We start from the raw sequence: 16,767 nt of genomic DNA on the forward strand, positions 1-16,767 counted from the left end.
CCTCAAAATATACCCTGTCAGGCTAAGCTGTCAAATCAATTTGTTCTCTGTTTTGTCACCCTTAAGCTCTACATGGTGAGAACCATGCTGGAGTCCCTCATCGCCGACAAAAGTGGCTCCAAGAAGACCCTACGCAGCAGTCTGGAGGGACCGACCATCTTGGATATTGAGAGGTTTCATCGCGAGTCCTTTTTCTACACGCACCTGCTAAACTTCAGCGGTGAGATTCCACACGTTCATGTCATTCTCTTTTCTCTTAATGAAATTAAACGACGTTCTCTTTTTGGGCTTTTCGGTAGACACCTTGCAGCACTGTTGCGACCTCTCCCAGCTGTGGTTCCGGGAGTTCTTCCTGGAACTCACGATGGGCCGCAGGATTCAGTTCCCCATTGAGATGTCCATGCCCTGGATCCTCACGGATCACATCCTGGACACCAAGGAATCCTCCATGATGGAGTAAGCATTACTTAACTCTTTTCTCTGGTTTTAGATTTATTGATTTTCATAAGTCCAAAAATTTAGTATTAGATTTTTACAGCAGTGTTCCTCCTAAACAACAAAAAAAAAAGTCCAAAGTATAAATGAGTATCACATCTGTCCCAAATAATTAACATGCTTTTTAGGGCTGCAGCTATTGATTATTTAAATAATCAATTATTATAGTGATTAGTTAGTTCAAATAATTTAGTAATCAGATGACAAACATTTAATGCCTTATAGAATCAATTTTAGGAGATTTGAAACATAAGAAACAAGCGTTTTGGCTTGCTATGATTGCACTTTCAAAAGAGCATTAAATGCATTTAAAACGAAATTAAAATACCTGAGCTTTGCCTTAAAAGTCTGTGAGCTTAAATGCTATAAAATGCAAACTTTTTTTTGCAAGTTTTGTTAAGAGCTTTGTAAAAAAAAAAAAAAAAAAGCTCTTAGCAAAACGTGCAAACACATATTCCCACACAAAACTGCTAAATATACTTCTAAACTAAATAACAAATGCATAAACAAACATATTGGCTCAAACAAAAATATTACCTTTTTTTGGTCTGAGCCAGGACAGCTGGATTCAGCCATGTTAGACGAGTTATGGCATATTCACTGTTGCCAATAGAGGGCAGTGTATCCACTCAAATAAAAAAACTAAATGCAACACTTTCAAAACAAATCATTGCAGAGCCACTCGAATTAAAACCTACTCGAAGCAACAAAATTAGATTCAAAGCTTTTTTCAAATTGATGATCACACGCATATTATACATTATAAACATTTTATCATATAAAAATCTGGTAATATGTATAAAAATGTGATGATTATCTAAACATGCGAAAACGTAACTATCATGAAAAAAGCACTGTCCTGCAAAAAACGTAGCTATCATGTGAAAACATGTTATGTAATAACTCCTGCTATTGTGCGTTCATTATGGCTGTTTTTACTTATCATATTATTACATAATTATCATGTTATTACATGATAATTATATAAAAATGTGATAATTATCTAAACATGCAAAAACATAACTACCATGAAAAAACAACTGTCATGCAAAAATGTGGTAGCTATCATGTGAAAACATGTTATGTAATAACTCGTGCTATTGTGCGTTCATTATGACTGTTATTACTTATCATTAGGGTTGTTCCGATCATGTTTTTTTGCTCCTGATCCGATCCCGATCGTTTTAGTTTGAGTATCAGCCGATCCCGATATTTCCCGATCCGATTGGTTTTTTTTTGCTCCCGATTCAATTCCAATCATTCCTGATAATTTTTCCCGATCATATACATTTTGGCAATGCATCAAGAAAAAAATGAAAAAAACTCGGACGAATATATACATTCAACATACAGTATGTAAGTACTGTATTTGTTTATTATGACAATAAATCCTCAAGATGGCATTAACATTAACAATCTTTCTGTGAGAGGGATCCACGGATAGAACGACTTGTAATTCTTAAAGGATAAATGTGACTTTGTATACTGTGACTAAATATTGCCATCTAGTGTATTTGTTGAGCTTTCAGTAAATGATACTGCAGCCATTTAACTTCTGCCCAAATGCATGATGAGAAGTGCTACCATGACTGTGCGTAGGGGCACCAATTGATATATCTTCTCTGCGTTGGGAAAGAACAAAGGGTGTTAAGAAAATGATCAACTACTGCCTTTCTTCCCCACATTGCCTCCCACGTTATTTTTAATTGCTGAGGGAGGTATTGTAAGGCTTTAGCCACATAAAAAATGGCTCCAAAGGCTGTCAAAATTCTCTCTACTCATTATACGCTGCCTTTTAGCGCTATCTATAGATAAAACGGCGTCTTTATAGATTGAACGCGACAATGGATCGTGTAACGCATGCGTTAGTTATTTAACGTGATTAATTAAAAAAAATTAATTACCGCCGTTAACACAATAAATTTGATAGCCCTACTTTAAGCCAAAACTACTCTGGATGAGTGTAAGACATTTTGTCTGTAACGTTAAATACAATTAGAAAACGATTTAAAGAAAATATTTAAAAAAGGCATGTCCGATATTTTTTTGCCGATTCCGATACTTTGAAATGGTCGATCGGGACATCTTTACGTATCATAGTATTACATATTACATGATAATTATCATGTTATCACATGATAATTATCATGTTATTATCACGTAATTATTACGTTATTACGTGATAATTATCACGTTATTACATGATAATTATCACATTATTACATTATACAGGACTGTCTCAGATAATTAGAATATTGTGATAAAGTTCTTTACTTTCTGTAATGCAATTAAAAAAAAATGTCATACATTCTGGATTCATTACACATCAACTGAACTATTTCAAGCCTTTTATTATTTGAATATTGCTGATTTTGGCTTACAGCTTAAGAAACCTCAAAAATCCTATATCAAAAAATTAGAATACTTCCTCAGACCAAGTAAAAAAATAATTTTATAACCGCAAAACTAAATCAAACATTTGAAAATGTCCATTGATGCACTCAGTACTTGGTTGGGAATCCTTTTGCACGGATTACTGCATCAATCCGGCGTGGCATGGAGGCAATCAGCCTGTGGCATTGCTGAGGTGTTATTGATGCCCAGGATGCTTCGATAGCGGCCTTCAGCTCATTTGCATTTGTAGGTCTGGTGTCTTTCATCTTCTTCTTAACTATACCCCACAAATTCTCGATGGGGTTCAGGTCAGGGGAATTAGCAGGCCAATCAAGGACAGTGATGCCATGGTCAGTGCACCAGTTACTGGTGGTTTTGGCACTGTGGGCAGGTGCCATATCATGCTGGAAAATGAAATCCTCATCTCCATAGAGCTTTTCAGCAGATGGAAGCATGTAGTGCTCTAAAATCTCTTGGTACACAGTTGCATTTACTCTGGACTTGATGAAACACAGTGGACTAACACCAGCAGCTGACATGGCTCCCCAAACCATTGCTGACTGTGGGAACTTCACACTGGATTTCAAGCAACTTGGATTTTGCTCCTCTCCAGCCTTTCTCCAGACTCTGGCGCCTTGACTTCCAAATGAAATGCAAAACTTGCTTTCGTCTGAAAAGAGGACTTTGGACCACTCTGCAACTGTCCAGTGCTTCTTCTCCATAGCCCAAGTCAGACGCTTCTTCCGTTGTCTTGAGTTCAGAAGTGGCTTGACCATGGGAATACGGCTATTGTAGCCCATTTCCCGGACACGTCTGTGAACTGTGGCTTTTGATACCTGGACTCCAGCTTCAGCCCACTGTCTTTGAAGCTCCCCCAAATTCTGGAAGCGGCTCTTCTTCACAATTTTGTTAAGGCTGCGGTCATCTCTCTTGGTTGTGCAGCGTTTCCGGCCACATTTTTCCCTTCCAACAGACTTTTTGTGGATATGCTTTGAAACTGCACTCTGTGAACAGCCTGCTCTTTGAGAAATTTCTTTTTGTGTCTTACCCTCCTGATGGAGGGTATCAATGATGGTCCTCTGGACAGCAGTCAGATCAGCAGTCTTCCCCATACTTGTGATTTAGTTTACTGAACCAAGCTGAGTGTTTTTAAGGCTCAGGAAACCCTCGCAGGTGTTTCGAGTTAATTAGATGATTCAGGTGATTAGTTGAATAGCCTACTTGTATACTTTTTCATGATATTCTAATATTTTGAGATAGGATTTTTGAGTTTTCTTAAGCTGTAAGCCAAATTCAGCAATATTAAAATAATAAAAGGCTTGAAATAGTTCAGTTGATGTGTAATGAATCCAGAATGTATGACATTTTTGTTTTTTTTAATTGCATTACAGAAAGTAAAGAACTTTATCACAATATTCTAATTATCTGAGACAGTCCTGTAATCATCACGTTATTACATGATAATTTGCATATTTTTACCTTAAACTATGATGTAGAAACGTAATAATTATCATGTAATAATGTGACACTGGACTTTGTGTGTGGCACTTCCTTAATTTTCATTGATGTTACAATGTGTTACACATTTCAGGTATGTGCTGTATCCCCTGGATTTGTACAATGACAGCGCTCACTACGCCCTGACCAAGTTCAAGAAGCAGTTCCTCTACGACGAAATCGAGGCTGAAGTAATCCCTTTCTCATTACGTCTATTTGTAAAAAAGCATGGAAGAACTGTATTTTTCATTTTATTTGTTTTCAGGTGAACTTGTGCTTCGATCAATTTGTTTACAAGCTGGCAGATCAGATATTCGCCTACTACAAGATCCTCGCTGGAAGGTAGCTGTACAAGTTGACAAGTTATTATAAGTCAATGTCATATACAAGTAGTCGTCCATTCATAATTGTGGTATTCCTTTTAGTCTCTTGCTGGACAAGCGTTTGCGGGCCGACTGTAAGAACCAAGGTGCCAACATTCCATGGCCAGCCTCCAATCGCTATGAGACCCTGCTTAAGCAGCGCCACGTCCAGGTATCTAAGACTAAAAAAAAAAGATTAAAAAAGATGTATCAATTGTTTACCACATACCTTGTGGCATCCTGTAGCTCCTCGGCCGTTCCATTGACCTGAACAGGCTGATCACTCAGAGGGTTTCTGCTGCGTTGTACAAGTCCCTGGAGCTTGCCATCAACCGCTTTGAAAGCGAGGACCTCACTTCAATCATGGTAGGCTAATAACTAGTGGTGTCAACAATAATCGATGCGGCGATGCATCCCGATGGGGGGCATGGACGATTCGATTCGATGCGGGCAACGAGCCGAATCGATTCAGCGCATTTTAAAATATATAAGTACGTTCAAAAATCTTCCTGCGCAATTCCGGTGATGCAATGGATTTGGTTTCCCCATTTGTATTATTATTCTCATGTTTCATTTTTTACACACCGCATAACTCTGGTCAAGTTTCCCACCAACTTCATAGAAGCCAAAATGTCTCCAGATGTCTGCTTTCAATGTCTTGCATCAATAATCTTTCTCGCTCCCTCTTTCTCCGCTTCAGCCATTGTTATGTTATGTCCTATCTCTTAGAGGTTAGATCTGGGTCGGGCCCAAAATGTTAAGCATTCACGTTCGGGTCGGGTCGGCTCGGGTCGGGCCGCTGCGCCGGACTAATAAATTATAATAATTAAAAAAAAGGGATAAAACCGAAAGCAGGCTCTCTGTATTGTGCATTTGCTTGTGCACGCACATGAACGCCGTGGCCCGCATGTTTTTTTTTTTTTTTATATATTAAACTTTCCCAGCGTTATTTCGTTGTGTAAATGCTTTTATAATGATCATAAAAATATGTAGACTATTTAAACATTAAGAAACCTTGCGTTTTTTTCTGCCAACTTGAAGAAATGAAAATAAATTGCCGCTGCGTTTTTTTTCCCCCACGTCACTCCAACCAAAAAAAAAAAAAAATCGGGTTTTTCGGGCTGGGCCTGCAAATCTAGTTAATTGATCGGGCTCGGGCCGGGTCGGGCTTCAATACCAGCGGGCCGTGTTGGGTCGTGCTGGATTTTTTTAGGCCCGATCTAATCTCTATTGCACATATATAGTGGGCTAGGCCTACATTTTACTTTTGTTCTACATTGCAATTTAGTTGATGTTTTGTTTGCAACTGAACTGATCCCTGGATTGATAATGCGATGAAGATGCTGCTGCACTACAATATTTTCTTTGTCGTTGTCTTTAATATTTACTTGAATATTTTTGTTGATGGATCGTTGTGACTAAAATAAAGTGACTGTTATGATTGATTGACTGATATGACTGATTTTGCACAGGAGTTCAGATGTTGCGCTGTGTGAAAGGCTGCTACTGTGTGTAAAAAAAAAAAAAAAAGAGAAAGCCCTGGTCTTATTCAAAGCACTAATTAAATGCTGTGATGTTTTTTTTTTAATATATATATATCTGAAAGTATTTTCGTTTGACTTCAACCAGGAGTGACACAAGAGCCAATAAAAAGTTGTTTAATGTCCGACCGCTTGTGTTGCCTCATGATTCACGAAAAATATGCTTTGCTTTAGAATTTTAATGCATCGCGATGCATTGCCGAATCGAACCGAATCGAATCGTGACCCTCCGAATCGTAATCGAATCGAATCGTGAGGGCAGTGCCGATGCACACCTCTACTAATAACTGCTCTAAAATCAGTGGATTAGGCCTATATCCTGAAGCAAACTCTCATTTGTCTTGAAGGAACTGGAAGGACTAGTTGAGATCAACCGTTTGACTCACAAGCTCCTCTGCAAGTTCTTGACGCTGGATAGCTTCGACGCCATGTTCCGCGAAGCCAACCATAACGTTTCGGCGCCATACGGCCGAATCACGCTGCACGTCTTTTGGGAGCTCAACTACGACTTCCTGCCCAACTACTGCTACAACGGCTCCACCAACAGGTGGGGAGAGCATGTGAATGTAGCATCTCGATGCCCACCTGTAGTGACGTCTACCTAAAGTGAGCTCTCGCTTTTGTTTACAGGTTCGTGCGCACCGTCCTGCCTTTCTCTCAGGAATTTCAGAGGGACAAGCCGCCCAACGCTCAGCCGCAGTATCTCTACGGATCCAAGGTCAGTGGTGGTTGATGTACAAATATGGCTGGTGAGTGTTGATCGTGAAAAATTTAGGATTGATTTTGGTCATCCGCCATGAGCGTATTTCCCCGTGGTGGAAATTGTCCACTTCTGCTTGGAAAACAAATTAAAAGTGAACAAAATGGCTTGGAATTCGCCTCCAAAAATTTGGTGGGGGCGATGAAAGGTCTTTTCATACTTCTGTCGTAAATTGACATAAAGTTATCACTAGTAGACTACTAATTCATTTGAGGTGGAATGGTGGCAAACCCCTCCCACCCAAGGGATTGGACGTCTAGAGCCGTCATTGGCAGCCAAAAAAGTTAAAAAATAAATAAATAAATAAATAAATAAATAAAAATGCAAACATATCTCGGGCTGCAGCTATCGATTATTTTAGTAGTCGATTAATCGATGAAACAGTTTGAATAATCGAGTAATCGGATAAGGAACATAAAAAATTAAAATGCCTGAGCTGAGACTCAAACGGTATAAAATATTAATAAATAAGGCTCTAAGTACAACAAAAGATCAATTGGCTCACGTTGGTCTTAACAGGGAGCAGCTGGATTCAGCCATGTGAAATGAGGCAGACCAGAAAACTTAGCTCATGTTGGTCTTAACAGGGAACAGCTGGATTCAGCCATGTGAAATGAGGCAGACCAGAGGACGGTCTATCCACCCTAATCAATAAAATGAAAAGCAAACACTTTCAAAATAAACCATTACAATGCCACTTTAATTAAACGAATACTAAAAGCAACAAAATTTAATTTGAATATTTTTTTTCTAATCGAATACTCAAGTTAATCGATTATTTTAGTAGTCGATTAATCGATGAAACAGTTCGAATAATCGAGTAATCGAATAAGGAACATAAAAAATTAAAATGCCTGAGCTGAGACTCAAACAGTATAAAATATTAATAAATAAGGCTCTAAGTACAACAAAAGATCAATTGGCTAACTCGCATAGCAAAAGTCCCCTAGCTTAAGGGCTATAAAATGCTAATGTTTTTTACAATGCTCTTCACAAATAGTTCAAGAAATATACCTATAAACTAAATTACAAATGCATTAAAAACATTAGCTCAAACGAAAACTTAGCTCACGTTGGTCTTAACAGGGAGCAGCTGGATTCAGCCATGTGAAATGAGGCAGACCAGAAAACTTAGCTCATGTTGGTCTTAACAGGGAACAGCTGGATTCAGCCATGTGAAATGAGGCAGACCAGAGGACGGTCTATCCACCCTAATCAATAAAATGAAAAGCAAACACTTTCAAAATAAACCATTACAATGCCACTTTAATTAAACGAATACTCAAAGCAACAAAATTTAATTTGAATATTTTTTTTCTAATCGAATACTCAAGTTAATCGATTATTTTAGTAGTCGATTAATCGATGAAATAGTTCGAATAATCGAGTAATCGGATAAGGAACATAGAAAATTAAAATACCTGAGCTGAGACTCAAACGGTATAAAATATTAATAAATAAGGCTCTAAGTACAACAAAAGAACAATTGGCTAACTCACATAGCAAAAGTCCCCTAGCTTAAATGCTATAAAATGCTAACGTTTTTTTTTTTTTACAATGCTCTTAACAAATAGTTCAAGAAATATACCTACAAACTAAATTACGAATGCATTAAAAACATTAGCTCAAATGAAATCTTAGCTCACGTTGGTCTTAACAGGGAGCAGCTGGATTCAGCCATGTGAAATGAGGCAGACCAGAGGACAGTGTATCCACCCTAATCAATAAAATGAAAAGCAAACACTTTCAAAATAAACCATTACAATGCCACTTTAATTAAACGAATATTCGAAGCAACAAAATTTAATTTGAATATTTGTTTTCTAATCGAATACTCGAGTTAATCGATTAATCGTTGCAGCACTAGTTCGAATAACCGAGTAATTGGATAAAGAACATAAAAAATTAAAATACCTGAGCTGTGCCTCTAACAGTATAAAAAAATATATAAATGAGATCTAATTAATAGGGCTGTCAAAATTATCGCGTTAACGGGCGGTAATTAATTTTTTAAATTAATCACGTTAAAATATTTTACGCATTTAACGCACAGATTAAATGACAGTTACTTGTGTTTGTTGGTGTTTTGTCGCCCTCTGCTGGCGATTGGGTGCGACTGATTTTATGGGTTTCAGCACCATGAGCATTGTGTAATTATTGACATCAACAATGGCGAGCTACTAGTTTATTTTTTGTTTGAAAATTTTACAAATTTTATTAAAACGAAAACATTAAGAGGGGTTTTAATGTAAAATTTGTACTAACATTTATCTTTTAAGAACTACAAGTTTTTCTGTCCATGTATCCCATGTTAATAATTGTAATCTTGTTGATTCATTGTTATAATAAACAAATACAGTACTTATGTACAGTATGTTGAATGTATATATCCGTCTTGTGTCTTATCTTTCCATTCCAACAATAATTTACAAAAAAATGGCATATTTTATAGATGGTTTGAATTGTGATTAATTATGATTAATTAATTTTTAAGGTTTGATTAACTCGATTAAAAATTTTAATGTTTGACAGCCCTACTAATTACAACAAAAGAACTAACTTACATAGCAAAAGTGCTAGCTTAAATGCTATAAGAACGTTTTTTTCACTGCTCTTAACAAATGGTTCAAAGACATATTCCAACAAAAACGGCTAAATATACCTATAAACTAAATTATGAATGCATTAAAAAACATTAGCTCAAACAAAAACTTTTTGGTTTTAACAGGGAGCAGCTGGATTCAGCCATATGAAATGAGTTATGTCATATTCACTGTTGCCACGAGAGGGCAGTGCATCCATCCAAATCAATAAAACTAAATGCAAACACTTTCAAAACAAACCATTACAAATCCACTTTAATGAAGCAAATACTCTAAGCATCATAATTTAATTCTAATTTAATTACTCGAGTTAATCGATTAATCGCAAAATTTAATTCAACTGTTTTTTCTAATCGAACTACTTGAGTTAATCGATGAATCGATGCAGCATTATAATTGCAGCACTTAAATGTTTTTAGAGCTCTGTTCTTAAAACAACGGTCTAAAAAAATAATTGAGGATCTACGTACAGTACAACAAAAGAAGCACTGGCTAAATTACATAGCAAAAGTCTGCTAGCATAAATTCTATAAAAGCTAATTTTTTTCAAAGCTCCTAACAAATGGTTCAAACACATATTCCCACAAAAAATGGCTAAATATACCTTTAAACTAAATCATGAATACATTAAAAAACATAAGCTCAAACAAAAACATTGGTTGTTGGTCTTAACAGGGAGCAGCTCGATTCAGCCATGTTAGATGAGTTATGTCATACTGACTGTTGCCACTAGAGAGCAGTGGATCCACCCAAATCAATAACACTAAATGCAAACACTTTCAAAACAAACCATTACAACGCCACTTTAATTAAACAAATACTCAATGCAGCAAAATATAATTCAAATATTTTTTTTTCTAATCGAATTACTTGAGTTAATCGATTAATCGTTGCAGCACTAACAATCTCTATTATCATCACAAATTCGCCCCATGACAACAAATTTCTGGTGACCTTTTTTAGTGCAAAAAAAAAAAACAAAAAACAATGAGCAACAATACTTTTGCATTCAATTAAGAAGGAACCAGGGCCGGCCCAGGCCATTTGGGGGCCCTAAGCAAAACAATGCAATTGTGCCCGTATTTTTGGCCCACCATTTCGTCACATTGTACTCTGAAACCCATACATGCAATCCAACCCATATGTCCATATTTTGTATATTAATCAGATTTTGTTGCACTGCATACTTCAAATTTCAAAGAAGAACTTCAAAGAAGTTAAGGAATAATTTTTGTTTTTTCAAGCTTGTAATCAAGTATCAAAACTCACAAAAGTCAAATAAAGCAAACTATAGTAAACAAAATAGAATATAAATTAAACAATTGCCAAATTGGGGGCCCCCTAGCAGTCAGGGGCCCTAAGCACCTGCATAGTCTGCGTATAGGCTGGGCCGGCCCTGGATGGAACATTTTATTATTGATACTTTTAGATCCTTCTGACAACGCTACCAAGGATTCATTCAAGTATTCAAATATGGTGGCAGGTTCCAAAAATGGTAGCCAATGACATAAGAGCAGATCAAAAGAATCAACTAAGCAGTCAATTTGAAGTACTTATGTTTTATTTCCTGCCACATCGGATTCCATAAAATCCATAATACCGAACAAGATAATTCCATGCGTACGCTGACCTCAATCCAATTGCCTCAAGCTGGCTCGCTCCCCGACATGCGAGCCAACGTCCTGAGCTCGCGTCGGCCGCCGTTATCGCAGCTGCCCCTGGGCGAGTAGAGCCTCCCAGACGGGACCGCGTCGGTCACCACCGAGCGGCCGCCCTGACCCGCGCGAACGCTGCGCCGGCATCCCCATAAGAGGACGGCGGCGATAACTAGCAGCAGGACGCAGCATGTTAGCCAGGCGCCCGCCGCTAGCTCCCAGCCGGCCCGATCCTGCCCTTCGCCGTTATCAATCAGGGTGGTAAATACTTGACACTGGTCCCGCGTCGGGTTGGCCGCTTGGCACGAGACGCACAGCAAGTAGGTGGTCTGCGGAAACAGGTTTGCCAAGTGGGTGGCGGTCTGGCTGACGGGAATGCGTTCTTCGTGCATGAAGCTCTTGCGCTTGAAAGCCATTAGCAAGCTGTTCCAATTGGGACTGTACATGACGCTGTAAAAAGTGTCCAGGCATCCAGGTGAAGGTGGCCAAGTCACCCTGGCGGAGGTCGCAGAGATGTTGTAGACGGCAATCGCCATGAGGGAAAAAACGCTTCCTGTTAAAATGAGGAAAATTAGAACCTTCAAGTAGACTATTAAGCAGAGTTTTCAGAGAATATTGGAAAAATAATGTAATTACTGATTACGGCTCAAAAAAGTAATGTAGTTACTTGAGTGATGACCATTTTTTTCTCCTTTTGCTGCCTCAACATAAGAATGACAACAGAAAAACGTCATCGCATGTATTCGCATCCAGCCGTGGTAATGGTCGTTCTGTTAACGGACCCGTTTAAAGAAGTTGGGGGAAATTCTAATAGCCGTGTAAAATGTTTTATTAGTTGCAGTGAGAAGGTGAATATTTTTGTTGATGTTCGTGAATTACATTTCCACACAAACGCACATCGAGGTACCATTTAGCTTAGCAAGGAGAGGTATGAGAGTCATTTTTCGACTGTCCCAGAGTTCACGAAACTAGAATAAAAGCGCATTTATCAAGGTTTCGTCAGCCTTGATCTTTCTGCCGAAACAGCCTGTTAGTACAGATATAAGTATGCCTGCCCCTCTGCTATTAGGGTGCTACTGCTACTGGGGTGGTGTGGCTTAGTGGTGGTGTGACTCAGTGGTAGGGTAGTTGTCCCCCAACCCAGAGGTTGTGGGTTCAATTCTCCACCCTGATGAACTCACCTAAGTGTCCTTGAGCAAGACACTGAACCTTACGTTGCTCCTGGTGCTGCGTCACCAGTAGGTGGATGGTGAGATAGTGTAAAGCGCTTTGAGCGCCTTGAAAGGTGGAAAAGCGCTATATAACACCATTTACCATGCTATTGGATGCGTTGTTGATGTTAGCGCGGCGGCGCTCTGAAAATAGCGCAAGGCTCTATTTTGGGCCCCGCCTCTCTGCGCAAATTCATTCAAACTTGACGTTGCGTCCAAGATCTGGACACCGCTCATTTTCGCCGAAAAGTCCAATCCAAAATACTGTAATGCCCCGAATGGGGGGAAGAAGGAGAGGAGTCAGTATTGGCTTACCCACTTTATTGTGGCAACAACAATAAAGAAAAAAAATAACAAAATAAGAACGGGCTGCCGCGACATGCGACCGCTATCTCTCGCGATCTCGTCTGTTCACCCATTCCAACTCGCTTCCCTCTACGTCACAGCTCCCCTGTCCGAGCGTCTCTTAAGGGGACCGTGCTTAGTTACGGACATTACAATACATAATGAATAGGTTGCTGCTGAATCCTTCGCACGAGGCTGCCACTAGTTTGAAACGGCCTTTAAAAACAATACAAAACAAAAAAAAAAACATCTCATTTGCAAGTCGTGACGGCTTTTATTTTGGTGTGGCGGTGCACCACAGTCTTTCATTTATAGGGGAAACCCTGAGATTAATGGATTACGAATATAATTGATAGCCACAGCCCTAATATATATGCTGGCCTATATATCAGACTGATATAAACTTTTAATCCCCCAGATCTGCCACTGGATAACTACTATGTTAACTATTTAGGTGACGGTCGATGGATGTATCGGGCCAATATATGAACTTTTTTCAAGATTATTGTTTATCGCCTGATATAATAGGATAACTGTTATGTTCAATGTTTGGCTGATGATCTTTGTTGTGATTTTGCAGTGTTACAAATGTAAGTAGAAGAAGAAAAAAAATTAAAATTTACCTTTATATAATGAATATTTCAGTTGCCTTTCATTATCAACATGCTAAAATGTATATCGGCTTGCAAAAATCGGCTTTAAACGATTTTTTTTTTTTCTGAAAAATCCGTTTTAGTCGCCCTTCAATATAAATAATTTCCCACCAACACACCCACTTGCCAATAGCCTATCCGAGCAAAGAGTTTAAAGGTTCAAAATTAAATATTCATAACACATCGAATCAAAATCAGTTTGTTCATGAGAATCTGGTAGAGAAAAAAACAACTAAAATGGCTTGAAAAAGGACATTCTGAGCAATTTCAGTGCACATTTTCTTGCCAATAAATTAAAATGACATCAGAGTTTATAAAACTATATGTTAAAAAAAAAAACAGTAAGGTCACAAAATGTATCAGCTTGCAAAAATCGGCTTTAAACGATTTTTTCCCTGAAAAATCCGTATTAGTTGCCCTTCAATATAAATACTTTCCCACCAACACGCCCACTTGCCAATAACCTATCCGAGCAAAGAGTTTAAAGGTTCAAAATTAAATATTCATAACGCATCCGATCAAAATCAGTTTGTTCATGAGAATCTGGTAGAGAAAAAACAACTAAAATGGCTTGAAAAAGGACAATCTGAGCAATTTCAGTGCACATATTCTTGCCAATAAATTAAAATGACATCAAAGTTTATAAAACTAAATGTTAAAAAAAACTGTAAGGTCACTTTTAACCATTTTCATCACAACTTTCTGTGGAGCACATATTTATCTGAATAATTGGGAGTCAAAAGGTTGGCGGTGACTCAAAGACCTCTTGGCAAATCACTAGCCCAGATTATGTAATTTAATCCCGACCCTGACCGTGGCTTTATTACAGACAATCCCCTGTGCAGAATGCTTATTATCCTGGCATTGTTACATCCTGTTCCTGATCCCCGTTCGGGATTGTGTGCTCGAAATTTGTATTTCAATCATTGCCATTGATGGCGATACGCGTCTAATCGCTTTGAGACCTACAGCCGTCAGCACCCGATAAATTATGAGACCGATTGGACGTCTACTCATGATAAACTCATTGAAATTCACAGCAGAATTCTTGATATTATTGTTAATGTTTACCTAATGTTTAGACCAGACAGTAACCACATGTCTTTACTAAAAATAACACAAGAAAAGTAAATATAAACTCACAATTAGTTTTTCAAATCGTAAAGGTCAAGTGTAACCTGTAGCAACAAAAAAAAAAAACTCTTTAAACGGAATAATAAATTTAGCGTTGGTGGGACTTACCTCTCGGTGCTCTCAGATTATCCCGATTCTCATCCCGTCACATCTGGGATGACACCGTCGACAGCCAGCGTAGATCAGCCCGTACTTGTTTTTACTAGCTGCGTTGTGTGTCCGTGTGTGTATGTGTGAAAGTGCAGCTGCTGATGAGCTGATGATGAGGTGGGTGGGGGTCCGATATCCTGCGGTGCATGGCTGACCGTAAAAGAACAAGTCCAATTTTGAGACATTATTATGAGATTGAAGGAAATAACTGAGCAGATTCCACAATATTTTGATGATTTTATAAAAAAGTCATTCAGTCATTAGGAAATGAATCGTAAACTGAAGTTGTGATGCGCTCCCGATCTATGGATTTGTCCCACAGTGACACCTTGTGACAGAGCCCAAAAAGTTAATTTAAAAAACATTAAATAAAAAAAATAGAGTTGCTGAGAGTTCATTTTAAAATGACATTGGATTATATTGATATGTCATTATCTGTTGTAGGCCAATACAGTGGGGCAAATAAGTATTTAGTCAACCACTAATTGTGCAAGTTCTCCCACTTGAAAATATTAGAGGCCTGTAATTGGCATTGCCTGTATTTGGTCAATACCAAAAGTTCATCTCAATACTTTGTTATGTACCCTTTGTTGGCAATAACTGAGGCCAAACGTTTTCTGTAACTCTTCACAAGCATTTCACACACTGTTGTTGGTATTTTTGCCCATTACTCAATGCAGATCTCCTCTAGAGCAGTGATGTTTAGGGGCTGTCGTTGGGCAACACGGACCTTCAACTCCCTCCAAAGATTTTCTATGGGGTTGAGATCTGGAGACGGGTAGGCCACTCCAGGACCTTACGAAGCCACTCCTTTGTTGCCATGGCTGTGTGTTTGGGATCATTGTCATGCTGAAAAACCCAGCCATGTCTCATCTTCAATGCCCTTGCTGATGGAAGGAGATTTTCACTCAAAATCTCTCGATACATGGCCCCATTCTTTCTTTCCTCTACACCAGACATGTCCAAAGTCCAGCCCGGGGGCCAAATGCGGCTCGTGGTCAAATTTCATCCGGCCCCCAGCCTCTGTCATAAAATCAATAACATCTGGCCCGCACACAAACTTAATAAATTGGTCAGCAGTACTCCTACCAGCATATGAAGTAGCTTAAACACAAAATCCTGCTCCTCATTTACCCACTAAAAGGCAGCAGTACTCTAGGAAACATTACCCCAAGTGACCATTTACTCCCAATTTTCTAAAATGGCGACAACAACAAAAAAAGGTTGACTGCGACGGCCGACGATAGGTGGAAATTGGACTATTTTGTGTCTACCTTATTTGCAAAGGGACTGGTTTTAAAGAGTTCAATGTGTGCGATATTACCAAACAAGACACACTGACATGTACGACAAGATTATAAGGAAGATAGGTAGTGAGAAATTGAAGCAACTTGAAGGTAGTTTAACTTCACAGCAGTATTTCGCAAGAGCCCGAGAGTCGAAAGAGAACACCACAAAGGCTAGTTGCGAGATTGTTGAAATTATTTAAAAAATAAAAATAAGGCAAATGAGCACACAGAATGGCTTGCTAAAATTTGCTTAAATATATTGCTCTATAGAAAGGACGTCAGCCATTGTCGGCCCCCCACATTTTTACCACATCAAATCTGGCTCCCTTTGCAAAAAGTTTGGATGCTCGTTTTACACAGATCAGTCGTCTTGGCCCCTTTGCAGAAAAACAGCACCAAAGCATGATGTTTCCACCCCCATGCTTCACAGTGGGTATGGTGTTCTTTGGAAGCCATACCGTATTCTTTCTCCTCCAAACACTAGAACCTGTGTTTCCACCAAAAAGTTCTATTTTGGTTTTATCTGACATTAACACATTCTCCCAGTCCTCTTCTGGATCATCCAAATGCTCTCTAGCGAACCGCAGACGGGCCTGGTTGTGTACTGGCTTCAGCAGGGGGACATTTCTGGCAGTGCAGCATTTGAGTCCCTGGCGGCTTATTGTGTTACTGTGGTTC

At 38.7% G+C, this 16,767-nt stretch overlaps 2 protein-coding genes across 4 annotated transcripts in view; one reads left to right on the plus strand and one right to left on the minus strand.

Moving 5' to 3' along the window:
- The window catches only part of cyfip1 (cytoplasmic FMR1 interacting protein 1), an 81,187-nt gene that overhangs the window by 38,775 nt on the left and 25,645 nt on the right, over positions 1 to 16,767 (plus strand). For both annotated transcript variants that reach the window (XM_057840354.1, XM_057840353.1), the window contains exons 15-22: positions 67 to 220; positions 300 to 456; positions 4,481 to 4,577; positions 4,652 to 4,728; positions 4,812 to 4,920; positions 4,995 to 5,114; positions 6,637 to 6,836; positions 6,920 to 7,007. In XM_057840354.1, coding sequence (XP_057696337.1) covers positions 67 to 220; positions 300 to 456; positions 4,481 to 4,577; positions 4,652 to 4,728; positions 4,812 to 4,920; positions 4,995 to 5,114; positions 6,637 to 6,836; positions 6,920 to 7,007 — 1,002 coding nt within the window. The remainder of the gene's footprint in view (positions 1 to 66; positions 221 to 299; positions 457 to 4,480; positions 4,578 to 4,651; positions 4,729 to 4,811; positions 4,921 to 4,994; positions 5,115 to 6,636; positions 6,837 to 6,919; positions 7,008 to 16,767) is intronic.
- Positions 11,105 to 14,846, minus strand: LOC130918562 (fibronectin type III domain-containing protein 9). Of its 2 annotated transcripts, XM_057840361.1 has the most exons (3): positions 14,759 to 14,831; positions 14,660 to 14,694; positions 11,105 to 11,860 (listed from the first exon to the last, which is right to left on the minus strand). In XM_057840361.1, the coding sequence occupies exon 3, from the start codon at positions 11,841 to 11,843 to the stop codon at positions 11,298 to 11,300; it is 546 nt and encodes a 181-aa protein (XP_057696344.1). In that variant the 5' UTR covers positions 11,844 to 11,860; positions 14,660 to 14,694; positions 14,759 to 14,831; the 3' UTR covers positions 11,105 to 11,297. The 2 variants fall into 2 exon arrangements, with proteins under 2 accessions (XP_057696344.1, XP_057696343.1); XM_057840360.1 differs by lacking the exon at positions 14,660 to 14,694 and having other exon boundaries at positions 14,759 to 14,846.

The sequence above is a fragment of the Corythoichthys intestinalis genome, chromosome 7 (assembly GCF_030265065.1).
Source record: "Corythoichthys intestinalis isolate RoL2023-P3 chromosome 7, ASM3026506v1, whole genome shotgun sequence".
NCBI lineage: Eukaryota > Metazoa > Chordata > Actinopteri > Syngnathiformes > Syngnathidae > Corythoichthys > Corythoichthys intestinalis.